General features: G+C 38.5%; 1 protein-coding gene across 1 annotated transcript in view; it reads left to right on the forward strand.

Moving 5' to 3' along the window:
• LOC142338014 (uncharacterized) overlaps window positions 1-17,548 on the forward strand; it is a 63,764-nt gene that overhangs the window by 13,195 nt on the left and 33,021 nt on the right. Inside the window, exons 3-8 of the mRNA XM_075387647.1 lie at window positions 1,305-1,486; window positions 2,070-2,178; window positions 2,872-3,020; window positions 4,960-5,197; window positions 5,554-5,704; window positions 12,608-12,747. Of these exons, the coding sequence (XP_075243762.1) occupies window positions 1,305-1,486; window positions 2,070-2,178; window positions 2,872-3,020; window positions 4,960-5,197; window positions 5,554-5,704; window positions 12,608-12,747 (969 nt within the window). The remainder of the gene's footprint in view (window positions 1-1,304; window positions 1,487-2,069; window positions 2,179-2,871; window positions 3,021-4,959; window positions 5,198-5,553; window positions 5,705-12,607; window positions 12,748-17,548) is intronic.

Consider the following 17,548-nt stretch of genomic DNA (forward strand, 5'->3'; position numbering starts at 1 on the left):
AATTTTTATTGAGTATTAGAAGCACCGGGATGTATAACGATGACCATCTTTCTTAATTTTGAATTTTTTGTGAAGGCAGATTTCTGTTGCTCTGAAGAGAATACCGGAAGTGATATATTGATAGCCGGAACCCCAACTAAACTTGATTCTATTCACGAGGAGATGGAATGAAATCAATTCGTTGAATCAATTTACAAAATCTGACTAAATCTGAGATCTACAATTCGAAGTTCTACATTTAGACCATCTTGTCTTGTTATCTGTCCGCTTCATGTTACAGTTTCCATAGTGCCTGTCAGTCCTTCTAATCGTATATATGGAACGCGTGAGCTCTAACATGGGACAAAATCTACATGTTTGAGTGTTCTCTCGAAGCTCATGTTTAAGATCCGCTTTGAACAGCATGGTTCGGCGAACATGAAGTCGAGAGAAGTCAATGATCTAAAAGGCTCAAGGTAGTTGGGTGAGAACCGAACCTCGGACAAAAGACTGTTAGTTAAGTGCAGTTACCACGAGGCTGTAAGGGTTTGAAAGTGTGCTCGCCCAGAGAGAGGATTTACTGTCCTGGGTACTACGGGTTTTTTGATTGCTCCCGAATGAAGTTCGAAGTATTTATTGTAAACGTGTCTTTATAGCAAAGTTTTAGCTGTACAGATTCTGCGCTATTCTAGAACACTTCTAGTTTTCAGCTAAGTTTTTCACGCTTTACTGTTTTATTATTGCGTGATCTCAAATTCTCTCAATAGGAAATGTTTTGATAAATTAAAGGCGATTGTGAGGGAGGGTTGTTCGTAGGGGTTATAGCGCAGTGTGTTCCTGTGTGAGTTAGTTTGGGGGATAAAAAAATGGTAATGCTGTTTATTAATCGCGTGAACTCTAAATTGGGACAAAGTTTTTGCAGGTTTAAGGGGCCTCTCAAAGCCATCATATTTAAGCACCTAATATGCATTTTTTGCGCTCTTTAAGCATGCGGTATAGCAAAAACAAGAGAGTCACAAACGCCACTGTCCAGAAGTTTGCTGTAGAAAGAGGAAGAGAAGTACAATACGCATAGTTAGCCTAGGTGGTGAGACCTATGGCTGTAAAGCGAGGGGCATGGGTTCGAGCCCCAGTTGGTGCGAAATAGAAACTTTAACTTCTTTTCAAACTTCTATTCGTGTAAATAATTTTCTTGTTATTGTTTTGCGGGCCTGCTAGTCTATCTAATTTGGTTAAATTCTAAAAATTTCTGAGCTCTTTTAAACTTTGAGCTTATACACAAGGAAATTCATTCTTTCTTTTTAAGTACGTGAATGTGGTTTTAGAAAACCGAAACCAGTGGTGACACGCAACTCTCCTCTGACCTTGGCAGCGAGTGCCATTGACGAGCGAGTGCTGAGTCAGATGATGATGCAGTCTCTAGAGGACGCGAAAAAGAACTCGGCTATCCAGTCTGCGGTGTCTTCAGGAACTACTGGGAAAGATGGAGGAAAGGTCGCGGTGTCAGGTGGGTGTAAGAGTGAAATAGTTTCGAGGTAGTTTAAGCAAACAAAGTACCCAATCTTCACAAATGTTTTAAAATGTTTGTAATAAAAAATTATTGAGTTCTGGTAATCCAAAATGGTCACGGAATTATTTGCGATGCGACCTTAGAAATGAATCGGTTTCTCTGCTTTCTTCGAAATTTGAGTGAAAACTTTTGCTTTAAGTATTCAGAAGACTTTATAGTATTATCTATTAAAATCTATACAAAAGTGACTGCCAGAAGCCTGGTTTGGTGAAATCAAGACGATATCTGGTAGGAGTATGTATGAGATATGCAGGTCGTCAAGTTCGTTTTGATGTGAAGTTGAACCCCCACACCCGCCCACAACCCCCCCCCCCAGTGCACCCCCCCCCCCCGCTGCGCTCACCTTACACCCTTCAATTAAGCTAAAGCTAGCCTCACTAAACCGTAGCTAGCTACTGACGAAGACAACCGCTCGCCAGTCGTTTGAGAGCAATTCGCTCCGACGTTAGTCTGTTATGTTTTCAAATTGATAGCATCTGACACAAATTTTGGTAATGCATTTTTGTATTGTTTGCCTCAGGTGTAGTCGAATCATCACAAGAGTTGCCACCTGGAAGGGGCAGACATCTGCTGAGGAACAAACTGAAGAACTGCATGTTTGATATGATGAGACAGAAACATGAGGCCAGGTTTGTCGCGGTTTCAACTGCTGTTTGAATTTTAATTTACTTTCAGTAACGAAAACTATTCGGTGATTCAATTTTAGAGCACTTCTAGCTAGATATTTTTAATAGAAAAGGTTATTTGAGTTAACGGCTCGAAATAACGAATACGAGAAATAGCAACTAAGATTTGGCAACTGTGATTGATTTCAATCCATTGAAATTGTGTTACAAAACTCTCCAAAATACGATAGATACCAATTGATGAAGAACGGGAAATGTCCAAAGGAGTGATATGCTGCCCAATGACTTTGACTGATTATTTGCTTGATTACCCAAGATTCAATTGTCCAACTAAGATTTCTAACTAGGATTGAAATTGTTAGTGGATTTAAAAAGGAGTGGAAAGCGAGAGAGATGCAAAAACCAAAAAGAGAAAAATAAATGTTATGAACAGCCAAAAAGTAAAGAGAATAGAAGACTAAAATTTTGCTAAAAAACAGCCACCTCTAAAATTGTTTATTTGAATTAAGTGAAATCTCCCTCAAGCAAGTTTTGTAATTTTTAACTAGATTTTGTGCAAGTTGGGCATCTGACCCAGTTGATCACTATTGTTAAACTCTGACCTCTCGAGTTTTGAAACGCTGATTAATGAAACTTCTGGCTCCGTGCTATTTTTTCACTCTCATGACTCGAAGTTTTAAATAGAATTGATCGTAGGTGTGAGATGTTTGAACAAGAGAAGAGGGAGTACAATGAGAGAATGGGGATTGAAGAGGGAGACGAGAATGGGGCAAACAAAATTGGGGACGAGAGCGAGGATGAAGACTTCGAACCACCTTCGCGGGGAGAGGCTAGTGACGACCAAGGTAAAAAACTGAAAATATATTTTTTTTTTTCGAGATTGCTAACAAGGAGGCTCGCCAATGTGCAATCGCACAAAATGTTCATCAAAATTCTTAGCCTAATTGTCTACCAATTGAAGTAGAGATTGCCTACCTTCAAAATAAGAAAAAAATTTACTTCAAAATAAAGTTTTCTGTATTAAATTTTGATAGATTCTTAGAAAGAGGACAGACGTGCAAACAAAAGAGGTGTTAATTTTACTGAGATCCAATTCTCTCTTTCGTTAGAATGAAAATTAGAACAAATGAAGATATATTTGTGAAATTACCTCTGATACAACGTTGTCAAGCTGAACAAAAACAATTTTATCAAATAAACATATAATTTTACCAAACAACCAAAAGTGAGTTCCAGAAATCACTTCTATCCCGTTTGCAAACTAAATTGCACTCAGTAATGAATTTAAGTAACAACTTCGTTATTATCAAGCATGCGTGGCCTCTATTTAATTTCGATCGGAGTTTAATCTCAATTAAGATTTGTAAGTGTATGCAGAATTCAAGAACAAACCCTTATAAATTTAAATTGACAACGCATAATTAGGTTACATCAAAATTAAATAAAAATTATACAAGATAGATAGTGGCGAGGAAAGCCATGAGTGAGATAGTTGAAAAAACACTATTTCAAATAAACACAATTTGAAAAACATCGATTTGTTGAAAACGTTAGTCACTTCCTCCTATTAATTTGGGGAAACCGAAAACATCAAATCACAAGCATACTAGGCGAAAGCACTAACACAAATGCAAATGAATATCAGCAATTTTAAGGCATGGTTCAGAAAAAAACTTGAATAAGACATGGTCTTTCGGTCTCTAATGTGAGCTTGTAATTAGAATCACCTAGTTTGAATAATGTTTCATCAGAATGCTCATCAGACTTGCTGTAAAGTGGCATAAGAGACAAGTTAACAGAAAAAAAATTTAATGGCGAATCCCAAAAAAAATCACTTTTAATTTAAACAGAAATTGAAGTCGAAAACCAAAATTTATTCACTAGTTTTTCAAAGAGAAGCTGCTGGGACTTCTTGATTTGAGGTTATTTCAGAACTCAACAAAAAACAGTAATGAGGTGAACTCATAAAAACATAAAAAGTTGCTCTTATACATCCTAACAATATACCAATCAGACTTTTCAAAGTTTACCTAGGTGAGAAGAAACTAGAGCAATCCGATTACAGTTGATGAGAACAAATGTTATATGAGAACCAATGAAATGTTAACAAAATTAGTGTGAAAAGTGAAATGCTCACAGGAACGTTAAGCCTTGATAACTCATCGCTCCTCGAAAAAGACTATTCAAAAGACGTTTTAGTTCAATACACTACCCTTAACGGGTTTTCCAGTGATAGCACTCAGAAATCTCTGCGATAAATATATCGATTGTTCAAAACTGACTCAACAAAAAACGTGCATATAGTTCCTCCCCTCTCCACGCAAAGTGGGGTCGGAACATTAAGAGAAAATGAAATTAAGCATCTTGAAAAGTCCAAACAAGTGTAGAACAACAAATATGAAGTTAATGATTAACTGGAAACGAAAGCGTAGATCCCGAAACATTTTTTAAGAACTGATTTGTCCTCCACCCCACCCTACAGCTTTCGGACCTCCATTTTGGTTATCTATGATAATAGGATTACGTGCCTCCTCTCTGAGTTGGCGATAACGTGCGTTATATCAGTAATGGGGTATCTGAGGGTCTAACCTGCCCCCTAGTGGGCATAAAATGTTACCGACAGTGACATCCCATATGAACGTGCCATTTATAGCAGTGTTTCAGATGACACGGCGGGGTTCAAATAGCATAAATAGATTGGAATACCAAATTAACTCAAAGTAGGAGTCGCATGTTTTCGTCAATATTTCGACCGTTACGTTATTGTGCATATCATGGTTTTAGACGAAGGTGACAGCGGAAGTGATGTTGGCTCGGATGTCAACGGGGAAGCAGGTGAAACTGTGGATGATGATGAGAACGATGACGAGGAGGAAGAAAGGAGGGAGAGGAATCTTCTGATTGAAGACGAGGCAGAAGAGGATAATGATGAGCAGGATGAGGGAGATGGAGTTGATGATATTGATGTGCATGACGATGGGAATCAGGACTCTAAAATTAAAAGACAAGCTGATAAGAGAAAGTGAGTCGTTGTACGAAACAGTGGCATAATAGAACTAATAGGCTAACTAAGATAACTAAGATAGGCTCATATTATTAGATCATAACCTAATAATGAGCTAACAAAGATAATGTGTATATACCATATAGGGAACTTATTTCGGATTGGAGTAAGGGTTTATAGTGAGAAACACTCTCATGGGTTTATCTAAATCTCCTATTTGGAAGTGCCCCCACCCCCTCATAAAAATTTGCAGGGTCCAAGAAGAGATAGGACTGGCTACTACAGTACATACAATTTAAGCGGCGTAATAATGTCAGTAACTGACAGCTTCTAGATTGTAAACTGTACTCGAGAAATGGTACTTACTGCTTCAGTTTCCACCTGCCTCTGAGAAGTGAAAAGTCGTCTGATGGCCAGAATAACGAGACTGCCTTTAGTGATGCTTCCTCCTTTTTCCCACTTGCACAGGTACCCAGATGCGAGGAGTCCAACATCACCTCTGTCAACATGACTGCATGCAATAATGTTAGACATGTTTTGCTACCTATGTCTTGATACGACTCCAATTTTGTAAAAATGAAATGTAATCCCTGGTAATATCTTTCTAGCACACCTGGTTACAGGCTAGGGTTTACACTAATAAGGTCCAGAAGGTTGTGGTTTTGATACTTAGTTAATATTTGTAATAGCTTTCATATGATGACCGATTATCATTAGGGATTCGTGCTGTTTGGCCACCTGTGCTCTTTGCCTAATTGCTCTCGAACAAGCGGTTTTTTGCGTTATCAGTTTTTCGTCTGACTATTTGACTTGTCGTCCGCAAAAACGACGTATTAGTAATAGCGATGGCATTCAGTTTTATAGGTCATATAGAGCTCTACCGGTCTCTAGGTATAAGTTTCACCAAAAGTCTTGACAAAAGGGGGATAATTTCTTGATTTGTAGGTCAATTTTGGGAAGTTTGAAGCCCTACTTTCATAACAGGAGAATGGGTTAATCTTGAGAGAGTAACACCAGGTAGTTTAATATTTAGAGTACTAGCTTTTCAAGTAAAAGATGCTATTTCTGCTCAGTTTCACATTATTTGGGCTCTTTAAACCCTCAAACCGTTTTTGGATCTTAGTTGAAACTAGCAGTGTGGGGCCAACGGAACTCTGGCATCCCAGGGTCTGACGTGCCTTCGGATGTATCTAGCCAAGTACCCATATGAAAACTCGAGCGAAAGATTATACACAGAAGGCTACGTTCCCATCGGTAACTGGGGCGCCCGAACCAGCCGCATCGTGTAGCAATGCCAAGTCGGTCAACTACTCCAAATCTCATATCAATCTAGCCACATGGAACACTCGCACCCTGTTACCACCCGAAAACCTGGCATTACTGGCTTCAACATTAAAGTCTCTCAACATCCACGTGGCCTGCATACAAGAAACCCGATTTCAAGGATCACCCTCCATCCCAATCAACGATGAGAACGACTGCCCATCCTACAAGCTGTACTGCTCAGGATACGATGATAAGCAAGGCCTTCACGGTGTCGGCATAGCTGTCGAAACGAAACTAGCCTCCCACCTCATGGAATGGATTCCCATGGGACCTCGCCTCTGCTACATCCGTATCCAGGCAAAGCCAACCCCGCTGTCAATTATCTGCTGTTATGCCCCAACTGAAGACAAAGCAAATGACATCAGGGATGTGTTCTTTAAGGAACTCTCAAAGCTGATGGGTTGCATTCCCAAAAAAGGACGTAATTATTGTCGCAGGAGAGTTCAACGCAAAGATTGGAGAAAGACTGTCCTCCGAATCGGCAAACATTGGAAGGTTTGCCATTGGCGATCGAAACAATAATGGCGACCGATCCATAAGCTTCGCAATGAGCAATAATCTTGTGGTATCCAAAAACCTGCTGGCAAACGATGCAAAAACGATGGGATCACCAGAAACCAGATAGATTTCATCCTGATATCAAGAAGATGGCGATCGAGCATCGAAGATGTGCGAACCGTCGGCCAGAAGAACCGCCTTATTCAATCGGACCAGAAAATGCTCAACGCCAAGATGAAAGTCAAACTGAAAGTATACACAAAGACTCCAAAATGCTTCCGACAGGACGTCAATGCGCTCAGAACTCCGAAAGTAGCGACAGCTTTCGAAAGGAGCTAGCCCTCAAACTGGAGAATCTGCCAAGCGGAAGCGATGTAAATTGCCGCTGGAATGGAACCAAAGAAGCATTGGCGACGTCCACGGAAAAGTATACCGAAGAAGAAGCCCATCCGGAACCGTTGGATCTCGCCCAGAACCCTGGAATTGATTGCGAAACGGAACAGAGCTCGGACCACCAAATCCAAGAAAAAGATTTCCAGAGAGATCAAGCGGCAAGTCAGGATAGATAAAAACCGCTTCTAAGAATCCACCGCTGATTATATAGTTACCGCAGGCGAACATGTCAAATCCAGGAAGGTGTACAATGCGTTAAGGAAACTAACCGGCACCAAATGTCCCAGCATCGACACAGTTAAAGATGAAAATGGAAAACTTATTGCTGACGCAAATGAGAAGACCAAGCAATGGGCGAAACACTTGGAAAACTTGTTAAATCGACCAACAGCGAACCCAGCCTCCCTCAACATCCGCAGTCAATCCCTTGCACAAGCTGATACCAATCCACCTAGTCCCGAAGAAATCATGCTAGCAATAGCCAAGCTGAAGACCAACAAAGCCGCGGGTGACGACAATCTTCCACCCGAGCTCTTCATATATGGCTTACATGAACTGCTCCTCCACTTCCAACACCTCCTGTTGTCTATCTGGAACAACGAGAAGATTCCAGATGACTGGAAGACAGCCGTGATTGTCCCAATTCACAAAAAGGGAGATAAGGCAAATTGTGCTAATTTTCGTGGCGTTTCCCTTCTTAACATCGCTTTTTAGAGGCAATTCTGAAAAACAGGATCGAACCTGCCTACGAATCAATCGCCCGCAAGAATCAAGCGGGCTTCAAGGCGAAGCGCGGTTGCCGCGACCAAATCTTTGCAATCAGGCAAATACTTGAGCAAAGATACGAGTTCGACCGGCAGACCGTATTAGTCTTCATTGATTTCAAAGCTGCATTCGACAGCGTCAATCGTGAGACCATCTTGCGCATCCTCGAAAGTCTCGGACTCCCGCCCAAGCTCATTCGGGTATTTCGAGCAATGTACACAGAAACCTGCAGCACAGTAAGAGTGTACAATTCACTATCAAAACCTTTCGCGATCGTCTCGTTACTTGCGCCTTTCTTATTTAACCTTGTTATCGACTGGGCAATGCATGAAGCCACCGAAAAGCAGCTCCTCGGCATCGCTCTCGACGATATGCTAACTGATCTTGACTTCGCCGATGATATCTGCCTACTAGACGACAACATAGGCGGTGCGCAGACACTTCTCGATCTAGTTACAAACGCTGCTGCAAAAGGTGGACTTGAAATAAACATCTCCAAGACCAAGTTCTGCTCAGCTTGCCCCGAGGACCAAATGAAATGTAACGGAAAACCGATTGAAAAAGTCGATTCCTTCACTTACCTGGGCAGGAACCTCCAACTTGATGTTGATGTATCCCACGAAGTCCGAACCCGTCTTGGCAAGGCGACAGGCCGCCTTAAACAGCTCGACAAGCTTTGGAAACAAAGATCAATTCCACCGAGAATCAAAGCTAAACTCTACAAAGCATGTGTCCAAAGCGTACTGCTGTACGGATGTGAATCCTGGCCCGTAAAGATCTGACACTCAACGCCTTGATTCCCTCAACCGAAGAAGCCTCACCAAACTCGGTGTAGCAGCGGAAGACATCAGTACCACCATACAAAAGCGAAGGCTGACATGGTTGGGACACACTTTACGCATGGATCCAGAAATGATACCGAACGCTAGCCTCGAATTTGAGAAAGCTGACAATTGGACTCGACCCCCCGGAGGAACAAAGGATACATGGAGGCGCTAAGTGAAGAAAGAGCTCCAACCCTTCCTGAAACCCCTCAAAATGACTCACAAGAAGTGGGAGTCTTGCTGGTTCGATATCGCCAAGGAGACCGCACAGAATCGGCGTCAGTGGAGAGCCATCGTGAGAGACGTTCATATGGCGGGCAGTGGGCAGTAATGCTCGTAATGCCCTACAAGATGCTGAGGTCTATACCCCACATAGGCTGGATTGTTAAGGTACAGATTGAAATTAGAATTCCCATGGAACAATTGTCTGGTATAGTTTGGCCACCAGGATTTACTACCTTGGACAACAGACATGCCCAATTAATATTGGTATAGATAATACGCTGGATTCTGTTATCCTGCTATCCTGCTTAATTGATGATCATCAAATTCAAAAATAATCAGTGCTCAAGGCTATCGCTGCTATCTATACAATTTTCACTTTGTTCCGGCCCACTTGTGGGGGAGGAACTATATACTCCAACGGGTATTTTTTAAGCTTTAAGATGAGCGAAGCTGAACGTTTGTGCACACGTTTTTTGTTTTACGTTTGTGCACACAGCAAAGCTGAACAAGTCAAATTTTCTGAATTACTTCGTCCTCTCACTAACGGCATTTGCGCGCGTGACGTCATTTCTAACTATCTTTAGCCAACGTTTAGCCAATTTTGCGCTTTTCTTCTAGAATATTCTTTGACTTCTCAAGTGACTTTTTCTAGCTTTCGTTCTTCATTACTGAGGGATCTCTTTTATTCTAAAGCTTTTTGCTAATATAAAATCGATTATAGCAAAGCAAATATAAGGGCCTGATAGCCGAGTGGGGGTCAAATGTTTTTCCAGCTGCCTGTCGAGAGCTATTCTTCCGACACTAGTCGGTTTATGTTAGAGAGTTGCAAGTAGTAAACGGAATTCCGTTGTTTTTATTCATTTTTTCATTATTTTTTCAAATTTTCGTCATTTTTGCTTAATTTTGTTGAAATTGCTGACAAAATTGTTATTGGTATATTTTAAAGATAGGGAAGGCTGGCTGATTGGTTTTATTGGACTCTTTTCGTTAATATTTTTGCTCTTTTTTTGAATTTCAGACTTTAATCAGAAACGGCTCTAAAGAAGCTCTTTTATCCCCATTTCTTCAAATATCCCGGAAGTAGAGACCTAACATCTACTGTCACAATCTTTGAAGAGTCCAATAAAAGCATGTTGAAATTTCGCTTCCCATAAGAGTCTTCTTCAATTAAAATTTTGCCGCTTCGAAAAGTTACCTCAGTAATAATAAAAAACGTATCATTTATTTTTGGTTTTTAAAAATATTTTATTTGCTCTACTGATCTGCTCTGCAAACATATGGAAAAATTAATCGTTTTTGTTGAACGCGCAGTCAAAATAAGGCTATGTTTGGACTCATATTATTGGATTCTTGCAATCAATAATTATTCGGGGCGCGGTCTTCTTCGAAATATTTCGTCGAACTTGTTTTTTTTTCATGTTGGTTACTGACAAAAATGATTTCAAATCATTGCCCAATTAATGAGAGGTCCTATTTAAAACAAAATGAGGTCAGATGAATGTTTATTAAGTGTTCAGGGAAAAGCTCAGTTTTTATAGCTTTGAAAATGGGTTTTTGTAAACGTTAATTGATTTTTGTTTTGCCTTCATTTGTCATTCTTTTCGCTTCGTCTTTTTAATCGAAAGTTCAGTTGGAATCTTTAAGAGGTATACAATGCTGTCAGTAGTTATCTAATGCCTATTATGACTTTGAAGGTATTTTTTTAAAGAAAATGTCATTGAAGTTCTGAAGTAGAAGTCATTCAAGCCAATTTTTTTTATCTGATTTCTGTCCACATGATGCTTTGTCTCAATATATGCAGCCCAGAACGTATTCCAATTGAAGTAAAGAGCACTGAAAAAGTAATTGTAGTGTAATATAGTACTTAAAATAAACATTTTATATTTAACTCATGATTTCTTGGTTTTCTTACTAAGAACCTTCATTCGAAGTTGTTTTGATTTTTGCATATTTGCATATATTTGAGTGTGTTCTTTTTCATTTTATCCCATTACAGTCAGCTCCAATCGGCCTTGAAAGAACGCGCAAAAGAACATTTTTTTAAAATTTCAGTGAATAGCTTTTAGTTTTAATGGCTGCGAAACCGTTCTCGCAAAATCTATTTAGAGTTTTTTCCTCTTATTTTCGTTTTTTTTATTGTTGGGCATATTCCTGACAACCTAAAATTTTATTTGCGTCTATGGTTTTTTAAATTCATCTATTTACTGATTTTAGTTTATTGCGAACGGTTTTAATGTCTTTGAATTAAATTTACAAAAAAATGTATTTTTTCTTCCCAATTTTTGTTCTCATTGACGTCAACAGATAAATTAATCTCATTATTGACAGAGCTCATCAACTTTCTGTTGCTCCAAACAATATATCTGCTGTTCGTTGTGTATTGACCGAGCCTCCTTGTTATTTTAAAGACTCTTCTCTCAGATATGAAATTAAATTATGACTCAAATTGATATTTGATTTTCTGCTCGTAGCTCGAAACTGTTAAACTCCTGGTTATGCAATTTCTTGAACACCGTTTTGTTTTTTTTTCTTTTTGTTTTGAAAAAGTTTCTTTTTGTTTTGAAAAACTCAACATAGCCTACATTGTACAATTAGTTAGGCCAAGACGCAAAACGATATACCAACAATAAAGAATGAATAAACCGGAAGCAAAGGAATTTCAGAAACGCAGTCTGCATGCAATTAATAAACTCATTAAAGCCCCAAAAATTGCCGTGACGGAACGATTTTGGCACTTATTGCGCGTTTTCGTCTTGTGAGAACAGGATACTGCCTAGATATTTACTTGAGTGGGCTCTAGTCAAACGTTGGAAAGCGCTCTCAAAAATGCGAAGAAACAGATGATTCAATATCATTTTCCAACGGACCTCAAGATAACCGGCCTGTGGGAAGAACAGTAGAAATATCTAACTCTCTAGACTTTATACCGTCTGTCAAACCCTAGGGCATCGCAGAGTAATCCGCGTATGACGATGTCTTTTCTGTCCCTTTAACCCAATGTCTCAATGTCACCCATCATGCAGAATAGCCTACACCACTTGCAACTTGTGTGCAACTTGTGATCAGGCAATCACACTACTCATAATCTTATCATTGAGTATAATAAAATTGTAAACCAGGTGACCAGTTAAAAATGCGGTGAGCAGGCCTGTGCAGCAGCTAAAGCAACAACCACGGCACTTTTATCACAGAATGCGGCGGGGAAGTCAGCGAAATACAGAACCGTCAAATCATCCATTCATTGAACGGGTAGAAATGTTGAGTATTTGTTTTCATTTCAGGATTTGCTTCATATTCTTTATAATTCTATAGCTTTAAGAGACAGCTATTCCTATTTTCAGATGAAATTTTCAACTCACTCTCTTAGATACTCTAGTTTAGCTTCTGGTATGTTTAGACGATGGGCTTAGATGACAGTATATTCAGACCAGTGCTGAACCGGACAGATTCCTCGCGCACAGCTGGAAGTCGCAAAAGTGCAGATGGAGATGACAGCGAGTCCATATTCAGCCAGTCGAACTTGTTTGACGAAGATGGGTAAGTTTAAATTTAGTTGTTCAACTGCAGAATATAATTCGATGTATATACAGGCTACCAAGTAATTATTAACAAGCACTGTTATCTAAAACAGAATTGGTACTATCGAAGAAGGTGTTAATAGAATTCTTGCAACCAAAATTTTTTTGTTTTTCTACAAGACAATGAATGAACAAGATAGAATTCAAGCAGTTAATTGTCGGAAAGAAGCGCGGACTTAGTGCGACCAGAGAAATTTGTTTGGCAGTTTTTAATCGCCGCCTCAGCTTCTCAGCCGGCTATTATAGCGCTCCTATTTTTGTTTGTTTACAATTCAAAGAATTTGAATTGTATTGGGGCGCTGTCTTTTTTTTTTTAAGATCTGTTCACACATTTTCATGATTTTTGAAGTCAAATTGGAGTAGTGATTTTGGTCACGCCGAAACAGGAAATGGAGCGAAAAAGCGAGTGGTTTTGCTGCGTGAATTTTTTTTCGCTCTAATTTTAAAGTAGAGTGAGAAAACGGTGTTTGAACAAAAATTCGTTTTTTCGCGCCTGGTTTTTTGTTCACAAGCGGCAATTTCACTTTGATTTTTGACTGTTTTTTTCTAATTTTTTGGATCGGTTTTTTTTCTAAATGGTTTTCTCAATCCATTCATAGTTCATTCTAGACCTAGTTTTTTGCTTGAACCAATTTTCCATTTCTCGCTGGTGGTTTTTTTATTCACCTGCGGCATTTTGACAATGATTTTTTTTTAAATTTTTCAATCTGTTTTTTTTTTTAGAAATGGTTTTACCAAGTAACTCATAGTCCGTTCTGGGTCTAGTTTTTTGTTTAGTCAATGAGAATTCTTCGAATTGTGCGTCAGGAATTGTCCTAATATGTTTTTTTACTTCGTCGTACTAAATTTTTTTTCACTTTACTTTAGTTCACAGCTCGTTCAACATTTTGCGTGAAATCTTTTTGACTTCTCTAGGCTAGTTTCACTCTTCTCTCATTCTGCTAAAAGGGTTTTTAGACAGCAGTTGCTCAGGAAAGCAATTCAAAATAAAGAGTCAGTATCAAAAAACGAAATCGGAAATAGAAACGGGATAAACCCATAAAGCCCAATTTTAGATGCCCGTTGACCGAATTTTGTTCTTAGTTACCATCTCTAATGATTATTGGTATCGATACTAGCTCCTGTGTCGTCTAACTACGAAACAGGAGTATGTTCGGCTCCATAATGACATCAAAATGTTCGCACTTTAAAATTGTTTGAGTACAAAAATCATTTTTTTTCATTAGTTCTTTTCTTTCAATCCCAATCTTGGTTATGGGAATTAACGGCGGCTTAATCTGCGGGGTGTGTTTGTAATATCTGCGCACATATTTTTTGGTTTTTAAAATTAGAAGTAAAATTGGAGTAGTGATTTTTCCACACCGAGACAAGGCAAAAGGAGCGAGGAGAACGAGTTGTTTTAAGGAGTGAAAACTGTTTATTTTGGGGGGTATGAAATTGGCCTTCGAACCAATAATCGGTTTTTTATTCAAATTGTTTTTACCGTCGTCAGCCTCTCAACGGCTATTATTTAGGCGCTCTTCTTTTTACAACCCAAGATTTGGATTTTATTGTTGTTCTGTCCTTTTTTTGTAAGATGTTTTCATACATTGTGCCATGATTTTGATCTTTCAAATCGGAATAAACAGGTAACGTCCAGTGGGCAATAAGTTTCATTAGGGGCCCATAGCTGGCCTTAGTATTCCTTCAAATGTTTAGAGTGGTGCGGCTACTGGGAAGGCCTTAATTCAACGTTAAAGGCTCATTTTATGCTTTTATGAAGCCGTGTAATTTTCAAGTTTTTTTTTCGTCATTTTTCAAGTTTTTGTTTGAGCAGTCTCAAATAGACGTTTTTAAAAGTGAATGAACGTCTTTTGCAAGACATGATTGCTTTCTGTGACCATTTTGTGAGCTATATGTTTTGGTACTGCTAACATAAACACGCAAAATGATAATTTTTCAATTTTTGCGTGCTTTTAAAGTCAACGTCTTTTGCGAGATTTTGGTTACGGGATAGTTTCTGAAGACAACCAAATGGACAATTCGTCAAAATTTGCAATTGCTTTTAATTTTATAAAAAATTTTTCGTCCTTTTCTGAGTTTATCGATCTTCAATGGACGAGACTTTTTTTGGTCTTGTAGATGGGCTACTTATAGACAAAAAAATGTTTTTGTACATTGTAATATCGCGAAAATGAGAAACTTTATATAATTTTGCGATTTTCGTTTGTTTTTTTAAAAGTGTTATTATTCTCGAATTTTTTCAGTGGCCAATAAAACACTTTCAAAGTTTGTGCATAGGTTGATGGGTATATTTAAATGAATTAACTTTTTTAAATCGCCAAGAGCTTTAGCAATGATTTTACAATTTTCACTCGACCGATTTTTCGTGTGACCCATTTGACTTTTCATCCTCAGAAACGAGCTGAACAAGTAGTGGTCGGAGGCCACTAAGAGGCCTAGTAGCTCCCTTAGAACCTTACGCCTTCCTATTCTCTAAATTTGCGATTCACCTAAACTGTTTTTAGGAGACAATCTTAGGGTGTTCCTATTCTGAAAAGTTTGACCCCCTCAGTCACCCCGACCTTAGCTAAGTTTGATTATTTTCTCTAAATTTTTGAGGCTGCTTGTCTTTTTGGCAGGCATTGTTCGATTGTACAGTCGTTCTAAATTTTTCGTTGAATTCATTGGATTGTATTCCAGGACTTGTCCTACTATGTTTTTTATTCTCTTTACCTTTTGATCACGTTATTTGTTTTAGATAAGTCACGACTTTCGCATTTGACTCGTGACTTACTTTTTTACTCATTGAATTACGCAATGTAGTGAATACGGTCAATGTCAAAAGCACTAAATCAAAAGAAACGGGATGAAATGATACAGTCCGAGATTATGTCATAGTGCATCAGGTTAGCAAAATTCATTTAGAGGCGTTTCGAGCTGACATTAGTACTAACTGTATCTGAAATTGCACACCTAAGTTAAACATTTCTCTCTTCCTTCTTCATTTTATGTTTCAATTCCGATATGCGTCAACGGCGGCTATTTGCCGGCGGTAGTTTCACTTAAAGAAATTTGACAGCTCTTTTCACCGTTTTTCTCTTGATTTTTTCTCGAATATTTTTCAGTGGTCATTGATATCTTCTGTTTTTGCTTAAGAGAGGTTGTTTGAATCTTTAAATAGACAGTTGATGATTTTTGTGACATTTAAAACTGTTTACTCTCGTAAAAGTGAATTTTCGAATATTTTCTGTGTTCGTTATTTATTGCTCTCAAACGTAATTTGTTGCAATTATATTGGTTCTGTGGTCTTTAGTTAATGCGATTTTTCGCTTGATTCAATTTTTTTGTCTGAGCCATTTGACTTTCCGTACTCAAAAACGGAATAAATATGTAACGCCTGGAGGACATTAAGCTTTCTTAGAGCCTTGCCAGTCTCTAAGAGTGAAATTCGCCAAAGCGGACTTGAGACAATTTCATGGTGTCAAGGTTTATTCTTTTCCTCTCGTCCAGCCCTCCCACCCCCTCTCGTCCAGCCCTCCCAACCCTACCCCCACTCTGCTCACTCCCCGCGCACTAATACTAGCTTTTCTAGGGTACTACTGAAGCTAGCTGATCGTTTGAGACCAATTCGTCCGACGTTAGTTGGTTATATTTCTTATTGTGATATCACTTCAATGCTCAACTCTGTTAAGTGAACTTAATAGTTCTCCTCTTCCTCTTAATGAATTATAAGCATGTATTTAAAGGTTTCAGAATGTTGCAATTAGTTTTCATACTTTTTTGAAATACTTATTTGCATAAAATTTTAGGGAGTCGTGGCCATATTTTTATTTTCGTTGTCCTATCACTTGGTTTTATTGATAACATGTCTTGTTAGACTCTGATGATGCAAAAATTGAATAATATCTAATGGTTTTTTGTTAATAGCCGTCGTCAGCCTCGCAACGGCTATTATTTAGGCGCTCTCCTTTTTAATTTGCGTTACCTTTTGATCACGTTTTTCGTTTTACTTAAGTCACAATTACTTCTGACTTACTTCACTCACTGTTTCAACTGAATGGATTTTAAGTTCTTTCACTTATTAATAACCGCCCTCATCTTCTCAGCTGGCTATTATAGCGCTCCTATTTTTTTTACAATTCAAAGAATTTGAATTGTATTGGGGCGCTGTCTTTTTTTTAAGATCTGTTCACACATTTTCATGATTTTTGAAGTCAAATTGGAGTAGTGATTTTGGTCACGCCGAAACAGGAAATGGAGCGAAAAAGCGAGTGGTTTTGCGGCGTGAAATTTTTTCGCTATAATTTTAAAGTAGAGTGAGAATACGGTGTTTGAACAAAAATTCGCTTATCGTTGGTGGTTTTTTGTTAACATGCGGCAATTTCACTTTGATTTTTACTGTTTTTTAGATTTTTTTGGATCGGATTTTTTTCTAAATGGTTTTTCCAATCCATTCATAGTCCGTTCTAGGTCTAGTTTTCTGTTTAGTCAATTAAAATTCTTTGAATTGTACGTCAGGACTTGTCCTGCTATGTTTTTTTACTTCGTCGAACAAAAAAATGTTTCGCTTTACCTCATTTTGCCGCTTTTTCAACATTTTGCGTGAAATCTTTTTGACTTCTCTTGGCTAGTTTCTCTTTTTCTCATTCTGCTCAATTTTAGATGCCCGCTATTTGAACGTCGTCCCTATAAGTATTAGTTACCTCTCTCTGATGCTTATTGGTATTGATAGTAGCCCCTGTAGCCTCTCTTTAAGAAACAGAATTATGTTCAACTAC

Source organism: Convolutriloba macropyga, chromosome 4 (genome assembly GCF_964194025.1).
Source record: "Convolutriloba macropyga chromosome 4, txConMacr16.3, whole genome shotgun sequence".
NCBI classification, from domain to species: domain Eukaryota; kingdom Metazoa; phylum Xenacoelomorpha; order Acoela; family Convolutidae; genus Convolutriloba; species Convolutriloba macropyga.